Here is a 20000-nt window from a genome sequence, read left to right as displayed (position 1 = left end):
CAAATCTTCCAACTTCACAACTCAACAGTCTGTTGTCAAAACATCTAACTCTAAAACTCGACACTCTTTCAAGTTAACTTGCACACGACTACGTACGTAGCACGCCTTCTTCTAATTCGTCCAACCGTTTTTATTTTACCTGTCTCATTTGCATAGAAACGATAAGAGTCTTCGTCGATTACGTTACTTCAACCATAAAAACAACTGGATGTCGCCATTTTAGCCTTTCTTTTTTTTTCATATTCAGAAATATGTTAGCCAAGTAATTACGATTTTCCATGCAGTTAGGTATCAACATCCTCCCTCATACATCGGCTATATCTAAATGGTCACCCATTTTACTACTGACCAGGCTCAAAGTTGCTTAACTTCGGTGATCTACCGAGAATCATTGTGTCAACAAGATTATGGCATATTGAAGCGACACACCCGCATTTTGTAAAATTTTTATTATTAAATTTTTTCGTCATTTTCTTTTACAGGTAATTCTGTACGAATATACATTCGTCGATTTGGAAAGGTTCATCGTCATCTCGAAAATTGGGCTAGCATTCATATGTTTGGAATTTATTCTGGCTATTGTATCTTCCTCAATTTGTTGCTGTTGTTCTCCTACAATTTCAGTAAGTAATTGTCTGGATTTACCCGCATTAAAAACCGACCTTGTGTCTAGCTCTGCCCTCCTGGAGAGGCAAGTAAATAGGAAATTTTGGACGGCACCGGTTTTACCGTGACCTTCGCACACAGCACCGGTCATTGTTTAAACAAACAAGTAGTGACTTTTTTCCTCAGCAAAATTTACTGTTTTAATATATGGTGCGTTTTTTTTAATACAACAGTCAATTATCGGATTGGAAATTCGTTTCAATTATGTTAGGCATTCTCTTTTATTACAAAATTAACTTTTTCATTTTCCCGCTTTTGAAATCAGAAATCATATAAGCTTTCCGTTCTGTTAATTGATTTTTGTTGGAATTTACCAATGCAGGTTTGTTTTAATTTTCATTTTGGTATTTACTATAGTCGATTAGTGAACTGAGAATTGATTTCAATTATGTTGATTACAAAATTAATTCAACAATACAAATTTGTGCTGGAATAAAACCTCCACATAAAACGTTCGCACTCATTTACAAAAGCTAACAAAATCTGCCAACGTGATCGATTAACGGAAATGAGTATTTCCGGTGAAAATCAATAACTTTATCCCAAATCATCCTAATTATTTTACTACAAATCATTATCTCGAGTATAGCAGGGTTTTTATATCGATTCAATGTTTAAAAAAGAATGCAAATATCGTGAATATCGAAGTAGATCACTGTTCTTAACCTGGGCAACATCCGTTGACCTTGCTACTCAAAATGTGGTCAATGGTCATGAGTTTTTGGTGAAAAAAAGCCAGATTGCTGGAAGAATGATAAAAAATGTTATTTTTCGAAGTTGGCAGAAAAATAGAATTTTTAATTATATTTTTTTTTACATAGGAGTCATCACCTATCAAGGCCTGGAGGCCAGTCGAGGATAAGAGTTAATGAGTGTACAGTAGTCAAAGAAACACTATCATAGCAATCGTTAGTAGTGGAAATTTGGTAAGGAGACGGCTTATCGAGAATTTTTTTACATTGAACTTGAAGAATATCAAATAGGCAGAGATATAGAGTCGGAGAAATTATTGATGGTGGTTTCAGCTAGACGAGTGTTTTTGTGAAAGTTTGGCGAGAGGGATCATATATTGGAGCTCAGATGAGCACTTGCCATGAAATTGACGATGAAGTAGAGACCAGCTCGCAACGTCTCTTATGTGAGAAAGACGTTGAGATAACAGCTCAGTATCTTCAAGACTCTCGTCGCCGCCACGGATCTTCTTAAGCTACCATTGTGCTGTTGGTTCAGTAGTGGTTCCTGGATCACACGCTTCGTTGGTATCGCCAGCTGTTTCAACATCTTTTCGGCCTAGCTTGAATTGAAATGAGAAAATTCTTCGAATTTGCTTTTTCTTTCGATTTTGTATTTAACGTTCAGAAAAGGAGAGAAAATTGTTTTAAAACAATTGTAATTTAAACGATTAGATAGAAAGAAAAACGTTCTTTAAAATGATATATAATGTAAAGGTATTATAACGAAAACTTATTTAAAAAATGCATTATTTGAAATCAAAATTAAAAATTCTGCAAGAATCTTCTTGTCAACCTAACAGAATTATTTATTATAATTGGGATGAAAGCCCCCCCCCCCCCCAAAAAAAAAACATATGCAAATATAAACTAAATTGCCGTTTATAGGCAGCTTTTGAATGTGAACAACGAATTAAAAACAAAAGTTTCTTGTATTTTTTTAGCGAAAGAATTGAAAATGCATGTATTTGAAAGTTTGGATATGATAATAAGAAAGAACTTTGATTAGTATTTCCGCTGAAAATAAGTCTAGCTAAAACCGTGTCCATCATTTTAAGACAGATCATTATCTGACGTAAAACAGGGTTTTTGCATCGCTGTGTCCAATGTGTATAACTCAAAAGTGTCCAAACATCGTGAATAACGAAGTAAGTAGATTCAAACTCATCTACTCCTCTACTGCGACACATATAGAATTAACTAGCACGACCCGTTAACCGGCGTTGCCCGGTGGAAGCATGACGACCCCCCTCGTAAAATCATTGAAGTAAGGGCCTTTTTCGTGCAATGATATTTATATTAAAATCCTTTTTTTTCTATTTATTTAAAAATAAAATAAATTTTTTTTATATATATGAGTCGTTGAATTGCATTTACTAGCTAATCTAGTTCTAGCTTATTTGCATATTCTTTTGGACATTCATTTTAATTAATTCCCTATTAGTTCTTTCGGTTTTCTTATGTGATGATCATCGTTAGTTAACTATTACTTGTAATTATATTAATGCAAATATTCTACATGATTTATGCTTGCGTAATATTTGCGCAATAGGTTTATAGCAAACACAATACTTCCATATGTATTTATATATGTGTATATAATTTTGTTTAAAAAAATTGCTTACCAAACTTATTCTACAGTTTTTGGTCTACAAACATGACACTTCGTATATCAGGTATTCGAGCCCATGCGAAACTATATATTTTGGGTTTATAGACCGGTAAAATGTGAAAATTTAAAAATGAAATTAGCCTGGAGAAGGTCAAACGACGGCATTACAAATATATATGAGTAACATAGGAGCTATTGGTTCATGTTTTAATTCTAGCCTTACGGCAAGCGTGTCTTCATAACTCAATCATTATAGGCAGAGAAAAAAATCGTATGCTAAACGTTTTGGTTTCGATTCCCGATGGTGGCGCTTGAGTCATTTTTTTTTTAAACTTTTTAAATGATTACTATATATTGGGTTCAATATAATATAATAATAAAAACTAAATACACATTAAGCAAACTATCATATTTAATCGTAATTGACGACCGGTCAATGCCGGGCGCCATGCTAGTTGTTAATAAGTAATTTTAATTAGGTTGGGGTTCCTTTTTAAATGAATATTTGCATTGGGTTTTGGAAATAGACCCTTTGCCACCCCTGTTCCTGCTTCCATGAAAATCATGAAACAGGTTCATTAATAACATCATTAACTATTTCTTTATTGCTATTTTCAGACTCCTGTGGTTATTATTCAACAACCGCCTCAACACACAATGACTGCAGCACCAGGTTTCAGCATACCTCTACCCCATTTACCAACCAACACCGGAATCCCGTACAACATTTTTAAAAATGAGTCGACGGAGGCGCAGCCACCGCCGTACACAGAAAACCATAACTGAACCAACCCCCTGTAACAAGAGTCGTCTATCCTAATACTAATATCAACCTAACCCAACCACATTAACTAGAGCTGATTATCCTAACTTTAAACTTTGCTCTTACTTTTGTTCAGGAAGTTGAACATATTTTTTTTAAACTGTCCAAAAATAACATTTTTTAAAAACTGTTAAAAATAATATTAAAAAAAACTGTAAAAAATTAATATTTTTTAAACTGTTAAAAAATTATATATTAAAAAACTGTTAAGAATTATATAAAAATACTGTTAAAAATAATATAAACAATGCTCTCTAATGAATGAATGCGTGAATGTAGGATTGACATGAAATTCTTAAAGATAAACTAAAATGACCGAAACTGGGCTGAAATGACTTAAATAAATAAAAAGTAAATGACTTAGAATGATTTTAATGAACTTAAGGATGAATTGAATGATCTTAAGAATGACTTGAATGCTTAAAAAAAATAACTGGAACCCTTCAAAAACAACTTGAATGATCTGGAGAATGACTTGAATGGCTTTGAGACTTACTGGTTGTAAAATGGGTGATCATTTTACATTAAATTAATAGAGAAAAGTGATCCCCCACTTTATATCACAAAGTTACAAACGTAAGTACAGCATAGGAAGAACAGATACTACACTTTGATCTTGGCCAAAAGGCCAAGAAAAGCTATATTTATTTGCTCTCCCACCGAGCAAACCAGAAAAATATTCCAAAAACTGTTAAAAAATATTTACAGTAAAATTTTCCAATTTTCTCAGTAATAAATAAGCTTCTCATATAATTCATATATTTTGTAGCAATCAGTAGTTTTAAGGTAATAGGCCAATCAACGTAAACCAATGTTTTATCTCGACCGTGTTTTAACTTGTTCATTTCTGTCTTTTAAATTTCCTAAACTCCATTAATTTTTGTTTCAATTTTATGATTTCTGTCTAATAATACTATATTTTCAGCAATGTAAGACTAACATTGCAAAATAAAGAAAAACGTTTAAACTAAAACTGTTCTGATTTTTTTTGTAACAACAATTTTTATAACACTTACAATATTCGGTTCTTAATAAGAAGTCGAGTTAATTTAAAAAGAAATAAAAGTACAGTAAAATATTTATGATGCAGGGACTTCACGGAACGAAGATGTCATATTCCAAAAGTCACGAAAGTTAGGCAAGTAGTTTTCAACACAAAAATCCACATTTACGATTTCTAGCAATTAAATGTTTTAATGATTTTGAATCCAAACAAAATCTTGGTAGTAGAATTCTGATTAAGACCAGATTTAGTGGTCCATTTTCAGACAGCAAAAGAGATCCTTCTGATTGAACTAAGTGTAATATGAGAAAAGGATTTATGAGGCCCAAGTCTACAAGTCTGAAAAGTATGCTGCACTAGCCAGGGAATAAGGAATAGAAAATTGGCTCTATAATAATAAATTAATATATGAAATATGCACCCACAAAATGTGATATTTAAGCGTTTCGTACAACCGGGCAGTACCGGGCTGCCTTATAGTTTGTCTTTATTGGAATAGTATTTCTCAAATGAAAACGATTTAGGAAAATGGTTGGGGTTTTTGTTAGTTGCAATTTTGATTTTATTAAAGCATAATCATACAAAAAAAGTGATCTCCCTTGATTCATTGTAAATACACCGAGATTAGTAGTTCCGGGAAACTTCGGTAAGTATATCTGAAAGCATGTCGTCACGACCGAGAGGCAAGGCATGTAAACTGAAAAATGACGTCACGCAAAACAAGAAGCTGAGACATATGCATGTGAGTATTGTTTTAAGTAAAAAAAAAAATACTCGAGCTGAGATCGAAACCAAAACCCGAAAACAGTGAGAAAAATACGATATACATTAGGCAAGCTTGACACGTTCCTTGCATAGATACGGCGAAAGTTTGCATCGCTTAGTGACTTTCAACCCTAAAACTAACTGGGTGTTGCCATTTTGGCTTTTTTGTTTTTCGTTCCATTACTTTGAGGGTGATAGAATGACGTGGTCACATGATGCATACTAAGGTTTTCTAATGCTTTTTCCATTACCTTATTTACTTTTTGCAGACCCGTTATCTGTTAGAAGTTGCCATGGTGTCTCGAATCTGGGAAAAATCTTGTCAATCAACAGATGCACTAGTGTTTCTACCATTTTATTTGGAACATCAAAAGCCTCTGGCCAATCACTGTACCTATCTCTAAATGTTACTATGTAGCGGTTACTTGAAAGAGTATTTGGGTAGGATCCGGGATCATCTAATGCCAGTTTCGCATTTGCATTTATTGTTGTTGTTAGCTCAAATTTCTGGTCTGACAGTGAATACAATTACATATGTTTTAGTTTCCACCTTAATTAATCAACACCAGAAATATCTTTAATGACATGAAACGTTTTCCACGCCCATGTGACTATTTTCATCGTGATATTAACATTCTTTGTTGTATCACGAGGTAAGAGAGATAAAAAAAAATTATCACACGTGGCAGAACAACTGGATAATACACGGAAACCGAACGCTGTCGTATACACGACTCAACACAGTCCCGAACAATGCCGTCCACACACTCCAACACAGTCCCGTAAATTTTGTCAATGCGATCCGACACGATTCTATACAACTCCGTCAATTCGAATCCGAGCACCTCCGTTGATGCGAACACGAACAACTTCGTCGAAATGACACAACACAACACGTTACCAGAGCAACCTCGGCAGTTACTCACCGAACGACTCGGCGGCGGCGGCATTTTATAGCTCTTGAACGAACTCATCTTCGCCGAACGTAGACCCGACTAACACACTGACAAACACTTGTTGAGCGCTTCGGCGCATGCTCGTCACACTTTTCCTAAAGTGCAACAAATTGAATCAATGGTTCGTTGTCAGGTTGCAACAAATAATATACTACTTCGTCCATTACATTTTGGACGCTTTACGGTTTTTCATTCACGTCTTAGAAATCTCGAATTTCCTTAACCTCTTCCTGGTCCTTAATTTTATCTATACTCAATAACGTGGGGGCGTTCGTGTTTTACCAATGGGTCCTCCGTATTCTTATATGTTATAAACTCTTTTGGTTCGAACGGATTCGGGTTTATCTCACTCACAAGATAATTCCTGTCTATTTCTTACAGTGGAACATTATTGTCTAACCTCAAAACCAGAGTGTGACAAAAGATCCGCATAAACATCGTCTTTACCCTTTATGATGCAATTATTTCCACCCATAATTAAAACCCACGTATGTGTTTTCCTATTTTGTATTAGTAAGGTCAAGAAGTATTTCAGTAGTCTATGATCTGCATAGATAGTGGACGTTGCACTATGCAAGTAATAATTTCATTTATGAAGGGCACAGTTGACCATATCGGCTGTATGTTACTCAAATTATGGGATAAAATTAAATAAGTTTTTCTTACGTCTTTACCCGCCCACTAGGTGTATCAGAAATTTCGTGAAAATAGTGAATAATTCCACCCCATCTTTCCAAGCTTATAACTCATCGAAAAATGTAATTCAAGCCCTAATTTTTTTTCAATTAAAGGAGCAAGGACCAAGGTTTCATTAAAAAAAACAAAAAAAAACAAAAAAACAATGTGGTTTTTTTTAAAAAAGGTTTTAAACTTCGGATTTTACAGGTAAATTTCTAAAAAACGTTTTTTTTTGTTTTAAATTTGAATATATTATTTATTGACCTTTTCTCTTCAATTTGTGATATATAAAACTTTGAAACATAAATTAATTATTTACTTTTTAATAGACACTTCAAAATGAGAGGCGTGAATTATTCGACCCCCTGTCTTTCCAAACTTATAACTCCTCGAAAAATGTAATTCAAGCCCTAATTTTTTTTCAATTAAAGGAGCAAGGACCATGGTTTCATTAAAAAAAACACAAAAAAAACAATGTGTTTTTTTTTTTTAAAAAGGTTTTAAACTTCAGACTTTACAGGTAAATTTCTAAAAAAAAACGGGTTTTTTTTGTTTTAAATTTGAATATATTATTTATTGACCTTTTCTCTTCAATTTGTGATATATAAGACTTTGAAACATAAATTAATTATTTACTTTTTAATAGAAACTTGAAAATGGGGGGCGTGAATTAAAAAAAACAACGTTTGTCTAAAATATTATATTCGGTTTATTGGAAAGAGCATAACATTTCACATAGACCCTGAAAATATCGTAAAAATAGAATCAATAGAAACATTTTGATAGATTTTTAAAGTTTAAAAATTGAAACATATTGAGTTCGGAAAATTCATTACTGTTTTAAAAAAATAAATAAATATTTCTATTACTTTTAAAACAACTTTAATATTTTATTTTGGAAGTATAATCCATAAAGAAAATAAATAACCCACTTTTAACAGAGAAATTACGAGATTTTTATATTTTATTCGCAGTTTCGTGTTAGGGGTGTCAAAAATTCCTACAAAAATTCTGATACACCTACCCGCCCACTGATCCTAGATTATTTATGACACTCGAATGATCGGACGCATTTGTACGCAGTCTGTAGTCCTTATCTGGATCAGGAAAAGCCAGCATTGCCATACTTGCGAGCTTCTTTCTCAGTTCATCAAAGACAATCTGACATGCGTCGCCCCATTGAAAACGTGCATGCTTCTTTGTTTGACCGACTAACGGCTCAGCGATATATGAATGTTTTTAATAAGCCGCCGATAGTATGAAGTCCTTCACTGTTCGATCGCTGCCGACCTTATCCTTGTTGAGCTCCATTTGCATTGCTTTGTCTTTTGTGTTGCGTTTACGCAATTCCAACCGGGATCAAGAATGTAGGTCGTCCTATTGTTCTCGTTTTAAGTCATTTTTCAATGCCCCGAACTCTCGATCAAATGTAGGTTGATGTCATCACTAATGCATCCGATATTTTTCAGCGTTATCCGTCACTTATTATACACATCTGTATAATATATACATGCTATATATCTACAAAAGTCACTTTGTGTGTGTGTGTGTTCCTTCCTTATAGGTTCCCAAACTACTAAGCCTATCTTTTGCAAATTTCGCACAAAGCTAATTTATATGTCTGGCAGTGTTCTTAGATATGTTTTATACAGAAATTCATCCGATAAGTATCGAAAATCTGAAAACTCCGATCCTAAAATCAAATTTGTTCTCATAAATAAAAAGAAGAATTTTTACAAGGGATTTTTTATATATTACACCGGCAAGAGAGATGATAAACTATTGCCAAAGTATTTGTTCTTATGAAAAATAGAATTATTGACGTCTGGAAGTATAGCTCAGTGATAGATTATTCCGAATTATCCCGTGTTCAACCTCGAGTCTACCCTACCATTTTCTTTTTCTTTTTTTCTTGCTAATGGGTTCAATTTTCGATAAAAGAAAAGGGACCATTTAAAATCGCCGCAAACCATTGTTTCCTTTTGCATATCTTAAATGTAAACATTAATCAGAAGTGACTTCTCCAGAGCATTTGTCATTAAAACCCACATATCAGTTGACGTGATATTGTAAACAAACACAGAGAGAATTTGATGAACGACATTATTATTATCTTTTTATTTATTTATTTATTTATTTTGCAAATTAGTCCACCGGGCAAATTATACCTTGTAATATATAATATTCAATAGAGGATTAACTCAGTAATAATACCTCCGCAATCTGAATAAATTCAAATATCATTTTTAAGCGTATTGTACGAGCTGGCAACGCTGGCTGTCCAGCTAGTGACATAAATGTACTATCTATCTATCTATCTATCTATCTATCTATCTATGTGTGTGTCAAAATACCTAACATGGAAAGTCTAATGTTTCTTTTTTGTTGTTTTTGGTTTTGTTTTTTACAAAGAGGTTACCACATATTAAGGCCAGAAGCCACACGAGGATAAGGGTTAATGTGCATATATTAGTCACTGAGACAGTTGCGTGAAAATAGTTTGTAGCGGTAATTTTGTGTAATTATTTACAACGACGGTTTAATAAATATTTAAAAAAAAAAATAAAAACCCGTTTACGTAAGACTTGAAGACAATGAAATTGTAGTGAGCTGGAAAGCAGACCAGCGGAACGGAGTTGGACAGGCGGGAAATTCTAGGATAGAAGCTTTGCTTGTGGAATCGATGTTTAGGTTTGGGCAGCGATCGAAAGTGGGGGAATTTATTGATCGTGATTTTGGCTGGACGAGTACTTTTTGTAAACGATTGGCGAAGAGGAATCATAGATTTGCGCTGAGTTGATTACTTGTCCTAAAAATAGTGATAGAGCAGGCATATGCTCGCAATTTCTCTTCTGTGAAAACGAGGTTACAAAGAGAAAAGGGCGTCGCCTATTAGATGAGGAAGTTTGTTTTGAACTTTGTCAATGCAGATCAGGGTACTTCGAGCAGCTCCCGCCTAGATATGGCAACAGTACTCCATCAGGGTGCGCCAATTGTCTATGTGCTTATCGCGTGTCACTTCTGTGCTTACTGCTTGCTGGCAGAACTGCAAAAAAAGGAGTGCCAAGTGTGTGAGTCTCTTACTGCAAGTAAATAACCTCTCTGTCACCAAGCCCTATGAGGTGCTTCCACGTGGCGACCTCGTATGCTGAAGCACAAGAGACTCGGACGAAGCTTGGCACCCAGACCTACGGCATGCAGCTCAACCGGCATGTGAATACACCCTAGTTCTCACGAAGCAACCCACATATCTGAGTAACTGTCCTCGTGAATTCTAGGAAAATTGTTGAGGCAGGAGAAGCACATTCTGGTATGAAACCTACAGCTTAAAACTTGCCGCTGCGCTATCAGCCCGATGAGCCACTGTGGTCGATGCGGAGCCTAACGAGTGAAGTTGGTCTGCGCGCACGTATCTTCACTCTAAACCTACTAAACGCAAGCGGTAAGGAATGTTTTACAGTGATACGGAAGGAACTTTAAAGATAGCGCTACCTGTCCCGAATGGCGACCAATCTATAAAAGGTGGCCCAAACAACGCACGTCTAAATTTCCACCTGATTGGCTAACCGCGATCAACAGGCATCTCGTTCAAGTGGTAAGAATGATAACAACGATAACATCAGCAATGCTGAAATGAGCATGCTTGAATATATATATATTATAGAAGATTCTGTAGACAACAGTCGACTCAGATAAGCACAGTCGTAGTGTTCAGATAACTTGCTAGACTTGGCATCCATATTGCAGCCATTAGCGAAGCGAGGCTTGTGAAACCCTGCGAAGAGGATCTTTGGATAGACGACGTTATTCAGGGAGCAGTCTATAGACTGTACTAGTCTGGAAAAGGGAAATAGGAACGCATACTATCTGGGCTTGGCTTCACGTTGAAGAGCTGCATCGCTAGTAGGGTCCAGATGTTTCTCATTAGACATTCTGAGTGCCTCGTGTCTCTCCGTCTAACCCTAACCTTAACCCCCTCCACACGATGACAGTTATATCACTTTCATTGTTATTTATACTGGTGGATCCTACCTCGAGGAGGTAGGACTTCTGCACAAAGTTGAGGAAATACCTCGGGCAAGTAAACATGAAAGACAAGATCCTCGTCATTAATGACTTTAATGCAAAGACCATATGGACGTTGAAGAGAATATTTTAGTAGAAGAGGAAACATAGGTTTAGCGGCAACGATTGAACACTATTCTCCACCAGACAACGGCTGAAATAGCAGGTTACTAGACCAGGAAAAATAGAAACTGATTGGTTGAGAGTGATGCCGGCATACAAAGTTTCTTACAGAAGAAACGCTATTCTTTTGAGAAGGTACAATCGAAACTAGACAACCATACAACAAAAGCTGCTTGCAACAATGCATGCATACAATCGAGAACAAGGTAAGAGCAAGGCGGAACAAGTGATGGACAGCCCTTACCGAACACACTCAGTGTTACGCAGATACTAGAAATAGTCGAGCATTCTTCCAGGCACGCAAACTCTTTTACAGTCATCAGACGGCAGTAATCTTCTCACAAAAAAGAATAAACCCTCAATCTCTGGACATAGCATTATAGACACCTATTTCAGCCAAAAGTCGGATGTAGGAAGAGGAAATCAAGACGATTCCCCAGCAAGCAGTGAAAATAGAGAAGTGGGAGCTGCTATCAAATAGCTCAACTGGAGTCGATGTATTTTGTATAAGCATGAGGGTAACACATATTTGTCAAACTCACGACGCTTTCACAGAGTTGCTGGGAAAGAGGTGTTGTTTCAAAAGATCTTCGTAATACAGTCATCGTCTCTCTGTATAATAACAAGGGGGATCAGACTGATTTAATTTTATTTGTGCAACACTGCTACCCATTGCAGGCAAGATCCTAACCCCCGATCCTGCTGGACAGACATGCTATCAATTTCCGAGGAAAACCTGTTAGTATGCAAATGCGAATCCCAAGCAAATAGAAGACCTTTCGATATTATATTTGTCCTTTGACAAGTTCAAGAAAAGTCAGGGAGCAGAACATGGTTCTCTATGCAGAATTCATAGATATAACCAAGGCGTTTGACACAGTCAGTTGGAATCTGCTGTGGGCGATCCTTGTAAGGCTTGGCCTCCCATCAAAGCTCCTTAAAATCCTGCGATAGTTGCACGTGGTTTAGATGAATCAGATGAAGCATGGCGCTAATCTCTCAGATTCTTTTCCCATTGAAAATGTCGTCAATCATGGTTGCGTCTTTACGCCAACCTTCTTCGCCATATTCTTCGGCATGATGCATAGGAAGGCTTAGGAGGATCTCTCGGAAGGGGATTTATGTGCGGTTTTGAACCTTCGTAGACTTCTGGCTCATACCAGGACCCGGAAAGAGATAAAGCTGCTTTTTTGGCGACGACTGTGCTCTCTCGGCACACAGTGAACTTGCTTTGCAAGCAGTCCTCAACTGCGTTCCAGATACAGCAAAATCATTTGCCTTAACAATCAGCCCCAAGTAACCTGCAGTGCTGTATTAGGAGTCTCCGAACGAAACCTTCCACGTCCAAGCGTCACCATTAATTAAATTGTACTGATCACAGTTGAGCACTTCACAAATTTTGGAAGCGTTTTCTCCATTGATGCTTCAGTCGCCAGGGATGTGGACAGCCAACGTTGATCGGTTTCAGAAACGTGTGTGGAAGAACAACTCACTGCGACTTGCAACAAAGCGGTAGTGGTAACTACTTTTCTTTATAGATCGAAGGTCTGTGTTATGCGGCGTAAAAAAGTGCAGCTTCGGGAGCGTTTCCCCAAACGATGCATCAGTTCCATTATATGCATCAAGTGGCACGACTACGTTATCAAAAATAAAGTGCTGGAGAAAGGGCATGTTATCAACATTGGCACCATGCTTCTGGCCGGAAATTGACAGAGTTTTTGGTAGTGAAATGTATACAGACAGACAGACATTTGTACTTTTATAAATATATAGATATGCACATAAAGTTACGAACAGTACATAGGGTCCGAGCCAAGCTCGACTGAACTGCTAGTATATATATATATATATATATATATATATATATATATATATATATATATATATATATACATATAAAACACTTGAGCTAAAACTTATGAAGAATTTTTGGCTAAATTATTTATTACAAATATAGAAGGTCATAACAATTAAACGACTGTTACTCGGAAGAAAAAAGATGTAAGCGTAACACACAAAATAACACACACACTTTACTCCTATATGTGTTTGTGTTGATATTTACATGAAACCCCCTTTTTTCCATTTATTAAAAAAAAAATACAACTTTGTTATATAGGTCGTGGAATTTCATTCACAAGCAAAACATTTGTATATTCTTTATACATTAATTTAAATTAATTCCATATTCGTCTTTTCGGTTTATTTATGGAATCATCATCTTTAGTTAACCATTACGCCATTACGTGTAATTATATTCATGCAAATATTCTACATGATTTACACTTGCGTAATATTTGTGTAAAAGTTTATAGTAAACACACACCACTTTCTATATATGTTTATGAATGCGTATAGAAATATATATATATATATATGTATATATATATATATATATATATATATATATATATTTAAAAAGAATTGCCTACCCAACCCCTCTGTCAGTTTGGGCTACAGACATGAAACTTTATATATAGGGTATTCGAACCCGTGCGAAATTTTATATTTGGGTATTAGCCGGAGAAAACCAATGCAAAAGTGTGAAAATTAAAAAGAAGTCACGTTTTTCTCATTATTTTCCTCCTTCACGGTACAGGTTCGGACCTGCCTTCCTACTACACCTTTTGTTTTTGTTTTTTGTTTTTTTGCTCAACACATACCTCCCAAAACCCGGGCAACGCCGGGCATCGATGCTAGTATAATACGAAATCTACATTAATTAAAATATCATATTTAAGCGTATTTTACGACTGGGCAATATATAGATATTTACGTCTTATGAAGCGTACGTACTGCTATGATTTGCTCCGGGTGTCACCTCACATAACTAACCTAACCAGTATCGTAGCCACTCCCTGAAATTTAAATAAATGAGAAATTTTCAGTAAAGGAAGTCAACGAATTCTCGTCATGGATGATGAGATTTGAATAATTTATATATATATATAAAACAGCAGGTAAACATTGGAGATTTTCGTATTTTTGTTACACATCTTGCGAAAAAAAAATTTTTGCTTTAGGACAATTTAAGGTAAGGTTTTCTGGTTTCTTTTTTGGTTTACCTTTTCTTTTGTATGACAGGTGCGCGTGCAAAGATTTATATTTTTCTATGGTTTTCAGAGTTAACACAGTTAAAACCTTTTCGCTTATCAAGACGCGAAAGCCACTCGAGAATATGAATTAATGAGTGTCAGGAGCAATAACTCTGTAATAATTAGTAGTGGCGGACATTCAGTAGAATTTGATTATAACAGTGTTGATATTTGCGCCTTATGACCCATACATCCATGCTTTGCTCCGAGCATCACCAGGTTTGCCTATACATAACGGAATTAAACTGACCAGTATTGTAGACAATCACTGGATTTTAAGTCAATCAGAATTTTCAATGAAGGAAGTCAACGAATACTTGTCATAGATGATGTAATTTTAAAAATTTCGAAAAACAAAAAAGCAAGTAAACATTGAAGATTTTCGTAATTAAAACATATTTTGTGCAACATTCGCTTTCAAAAACAGTTTGTGAAACAAAAAAACGTCATTATTTTTGCTTTAGGACAATTAAAGGTAAGGGTTACTGATTTCTTTCTTTCTTTTTTTTTGGGGGGGGGTATCTATTTTTGGTTCCAGTTTCACTTCCAAAAAAGGGCACAGTGCCACTTTGATGTAAAAGAGCTACTATCGGGGCCATAAGTTGCAGGGATACTATGCAGACAATTGAGCAGCAAGATGTCTGTTCAGATTGCACTTGAACTTCTGCATGTCAGTACAGTTGGGAAAGAAGGAATCAGGAACAGGGTTCCAAAGTCTAGCAGTTCTTGGGAAAGAAACTATTGGAGTAGAAAACATTCTTACATATAGGGATCTCTCCTGTATGTGGGTGGAGTTTTACTGCTTGTCGAGTTTTCGGGTGTATTTACCTTTATTTTGTATGACAGATGATCATGCAAAAATCTATATTTTTCTAAGGTTCACATTAAAATTTTTTTTACAAGAGATTCGCCGCTTATCACGGTCCGAAGACCACTTGAGAATAGGAGTTAATAAGTGTCAGATGAAACAACACTGTTATTATGGGTAGTGGTGGAAAAATACTTGTTTAGATTGGACTTGGAAGCGACAATGTTGTAGTAAGTGGGGAAAATGATATTCGCGGCGATCACACATAGTAACTTTCTCAAGCCATTATCTGTTATCTACGTCATGATACGTCATAGTAAATCTGCTTAAAAAAAGTTATAATTTTAATCATCCAGTTGTATTTCTTCGATGAGCAGTGAAATGAAGTTCGTCGGAGCTCATTCCATGCATGTACTTGTAAAACGAATGTAAATTGCTTAAATATTTATTCCATAAATACTTTCATGTATATTTTAAACTATCCCGTTTTTTTTTAAACGAATTTATGTTTTATTTTTTTTGCTTTAGTAGTACTTTGAAAGTTAATTTTAATTGTTACAGTAAATATTGTTAACGACATTATCTTGAATAAAATCTGTTTCTAATCTTAATATTAACATGGCGATCGCACAAATTACTCGAATCATTGCTTGTCGGCGTCAAAGGAAATAGACGACCTTAATCAATTTAGCTACTACGCCCAATTACTGTAATGATGAGTAGTGATATGAATTGGATAGAATTTGATTACTTAAGGGGACATCTCGACAAGAACTTGAGTTACTATATTGTAGCTAGCTTGTAAGTAGCCCTGCGGTATAGAGTTCCAGAGACGAGCAGTTTTAGCAAAGAAACTTTATTCATGGATTTTGCGTTTTATCTTAGGCAGATATAAAGCAGGGGAATTGTTGGCAGTGGTTTGAGCTAAACGAGTGTTGTCAATGTGTTTACTCGAATATTGAGGAAGTTTCGGAATAGAGGCCGCATCGTTTTTGTTTATTTTATTAGAAAATTAATTAATGAAAGTTGGTTTTTCAAACTTTCCTGGTGGTACTAATCTATAGAAGTTTAAATCTAATATGAGGATAAATCGCGGCTCAACTCCCCACAGTTTCTTGTTAGACACGATCCCAAATAGTCGCCCCTTACGTTCCAATGGCAATATGCTTTGTTTGTAGGCAAGAAATACAGAATACCGATTCTTTTATGCAACACCGTTTTAGGACAAACTCAGTTTACAAATCCAGTTAGACTTAGAAATTAAAAAAATATATTTTTTCTGTTCGCTGTATATCCCTGGACCTTAAACTATATCTGATGGTAAGGCCCCAGATGTCGAGCTTTGGGGAGTGTGGAGCCCTCCCTTAATTGTCATTGCTCCCAACTCCATTCTGACCTGGAGTGGTAGTACCTGTTAGGGTCCCAACTATGGGTTAAATAGAAATAGATTTGAAAAATACAAATATATTCTATTAAGAAATTGTTCTTCAAAATCACTTAATTCGGCATTAAATAACCTAAAAAGGGTTGATATGCCGTAAAACCAAAACAACCAAAACAATCAACCTGTATATCTAACTCTCTTTATTATTTTTTTTTTCAGTGAGGATATTGCTTAAATAAAGTAGTTTCTTTCATATTTAGAGGAATATTTAAAACAATAAAAGTCAAACACGAGAAAACCTTTCCCTTAAGTTAAAATTATATATTTATCTATATAAAGCACTACGGACCGTCTGACTGCCCTTGCTTGTATCATGTCTATCACAAACACTGTTGTCATTGAAACCAGCTTGTCTATTTATATATCTATAAAATTAAGAATGTGCGTGAGGGCATTGCTCAACCTATATACTCAGTTATTTTATCTACAAACTTGAAATTTAATATATATGCTATTCAGACATGTGGAAAACTTTTTAATCAGTTTTCATAAAAAAACGGGCTGCTAAGGAGTCAAATTGAAAAATTGCTACTTGAATTCATTCGGATTTTTATCTGTTTGTCAATTGTTTCACGACTGCGCATGCATGGATCATTGATATGATGGATTCCTTATGTCAAGCATAAGTAGGTTTGAAAATAATTTTTTAAAATCATGTCAAGCTAGCGTCATGGTTATCGTACTTGACTTACTGTCTTGGGGTTTAGTTTCGATCTCAGCTCGAGTACTTTTTTTTACTTACAAGAAGTGAACTGTTTACAAAAACATAATACTCGCAGGCACGTATCTCAGTTTCTTTCTGTTTTTTTTAAATTCATTTTTAAAGGGACTAGCAGTTCAGCCCGGTTTTGCTCGGGCCCTATGTACTGTTCATAACTTTATGTGCATATGTATATATATATATATATATATATATATATATATATATATTAAAACGTGTGATTCATGTCAAGTAATCTACATCTAAAATTTCAAAGTTGGCGGAGGAGTTTGCTAGAGTCTGAAAAAGTCCACTCTTTCAACTTTGACCACTTGGCAGCCAAATTTTCGGTCAAAAACCGATTAAAAACTTGGTTTCTGTCGGAATACCCTTTATGTAAAATTTCAAATGTTTAGACCAAAAATTGGCTGAGTAATTTGGTAGAGACCATACAGAGACAATACGTCAATTTTCTTTAACTTTGACCTGAATTTTGACCCCTTAACATTCGTTGTTTTGGACTCAAATGAAATTAAAACGTTTGATCCATGTCCAAGTAACCATCATTTAAAATTTCACGTGTTTAGACCCAAAATAGGCAAAGTGATTTGAACGTGGACTCTCCTTTCACCTTTTCTTCAATTTAGCATTCTTTTTTTTTTTTGTAAAAAAAAATATTAATATATATATACGTTTTTATTTTTTATCACCCTATCTTTCTGTTAAGTTACATTATTGTTTCGGCTACTCGGCCGTTTTTTTTTGGCCGTCTGTAGCGTCCTCAGACTTTTACAGAAATGTTCGCTATTTTGGGATGAAAGAGTGAAAGAGTGAATGAAATCGATAATCAAAATAATCCGGTGAAAGAAGGAACAGGCGATTTTGACCAACATTAGTACCTTAGCCTAATATCAAAAGTGAATTTGAGAAGTTCTATAACCACACCAGCTGAAAGGTTCAACCTATAAAATCAACAGTATGATAAAATCAACTGTTCTGCCAGATCAAACATACCCATTCCTGTGTCTCAATATATCTTCTATCATTATATGCAAACAGATTTTTAAAATAGCCGAAACAATAATGTAACTTAACAGAAAGATACAGTAATAAAAAAAACGCATATTTGCTCTACAACAGTATTGAGCACTTTCTTCAGTTTTTACTAATTACCATCTCAACTATATATATATATATATATATATATATATATTCAATAAAAAAAATTATCTCTGTAATTAGGAATACGAAATCTTTAACGCAGACCCCACAATTTTAATGAACCACTGTTCTGCCAGATCAAACATACCCATTCCTGTGTCTCGATATATCTTCTATCATTATATGTAATCAGTTGTTTAAAATAGTCAACCATATGGGAGCCTATTCGTGACCACACACACACACACACACACACACACACACACACACATTCAGCTTTATATTATATCATATATATATATATATATATATTTATATATATATATATATATATATTAACAACACCAGTACATAATATATTTGCTGACTAATATATGATAACAGTCCGCAAATATTATATATATATATATATATATATATATATATATATATATATATATATATATATATATATATATATATATATATATTCAATAAAAAAATGACTCTATAATTATGAATACGGAATCTTTAAGCTAGTCATAGATAAATCTAAAAAAACTTTTAAACAGGTAATTCCTGTTTAATTATATATATATATTCAATAAAAAAATGACTCTATAATTATGAATACGGAATCTTTAAGCTAGTCATAGATAAATCTAAAAAAACTTTTAAACAGGTAATTCCTGTTTAATTCTTACATATTCACCCACTTCTATCATTATATAAAAGGAACGTTGGACTGGTTAAATTAATCAGATCTTTAATTAATTAGGCAGGTAAAGATGGACTAACTTAAATGTGAAAATAATTAATTTTCAAATTACTGATTCATTTTAATTTGAGTAAATAACAGATTGTGAAAATCATTGAAAACGAAGAAAAGCACACGTTGAAGTAAACAATGGGGTTGTTAAAAGAAAAACAAAATCATTTAGATTTTAAATTTCATGAATATGACAATCTTTTGCAAGCGGAGTTGACCTGCTAACCTTTTGCCAAAAGCAGATAGGATATACGAAGTTATCAAAAGTAAAACAAAATCATTTCGATTTAAATAAAAATGAAAATGGCAAAAGTGTCCAGCTTTGGCCGACGAGGTTGGCCTGTCAACCTTTGGCGAAAAAGCAAAACAACTATAAGAAGACGCACGGAGTGAAGAAACAACAACAACAACAACAACAACAACACCAACACCAACAACAACACCACCACCACCACCACAAGATCATTTAGATTTTAATAAAACGAAAATAACAAAAGTGTTAAACTTTTGGAAATGGAGTTGACTTGTCAACCTTTTGCCAAAGGTGAAATAATTATAAGAACGTGCACGGAGTTGCCAGAAACAAAACAAAATCATTTTAGATTTTAATAAGAATGGAAAC

General features: G+C 34.6%; 2 protein-coding genes and 1 pseudogene across 4 annotated transcripts in view; 2 read left to right on the top strand and 1 right to left on the bottom strand.

Annotated features, from left to right (window-relative positions):
- The window catches only part of LOC145256294 (uncharacterized), a 34599-nt gene extending 30656 nt beyond the window's left edge, over positions 1 to 3943 (top strand). The window contains exons 5-6 of the mRNA XM_080115012.1: positions 483 to 623; positions 3628 to 3943. Of these exons, the coding sequence (XP_079971138.1) occupies positions 483 to 623; positions 3628 to 3795 (309 nt within the window). The 3' untranslated portion in view covers positions 3796 to 3943. The remainder of the gene's footprint in view (positions 1 to 482; positions 624 to 3627) is intronic.
- Positions 3944 to 4337: 394 nt separating this feature from the next.
- LOC145256596 (U2 spliceosomal RNA) lies at positions 4338 to 4474 on the bottom strand (annotated as a pseudogene).
- A 9815-nt stretch (positions 4475 to 14289) lies between these two features.
- LOC145256292 (uncharacterized) overlaps positions 14290 to 20000 on the top strand; it is a 30196-nt gene continuing 24485 nt past the window's right edge. The window contains exon 1 of one of the 3 annotated variants that reach the window (XM_080115007.1): positions 14290 to 14456. The gene's annotated coding sequence lies outside the window, so the exon portion shown is untranslated. Of the gene's footprint in view, positions 14457 to 14646; positions 14993 to 20000 lie in introns of those variants that run through there. The other 2 variants (XM_080115011.1, XM_080115009.1) reach the window with 2 other exon arrangements.

Source organism: Euprymna scolopes, chromosome 32, assembly GCF_053919585.1.
Source record: "Euprymna scolopes isolate OS-2025 chromosome 32, ASM5391958v1, whole genome shotgun sequence".
Classification (NCBI taxonomy): domain Eukaryota; kingdom Metazoa; phylum Mollusca; class Cephalopoda; order Sepiida; family Sepiolidae; genus Euprymna; species Euprymna scolopes.
This window is presented reverse-complemented; position numbering and strand designations above follow the sequence as displayed.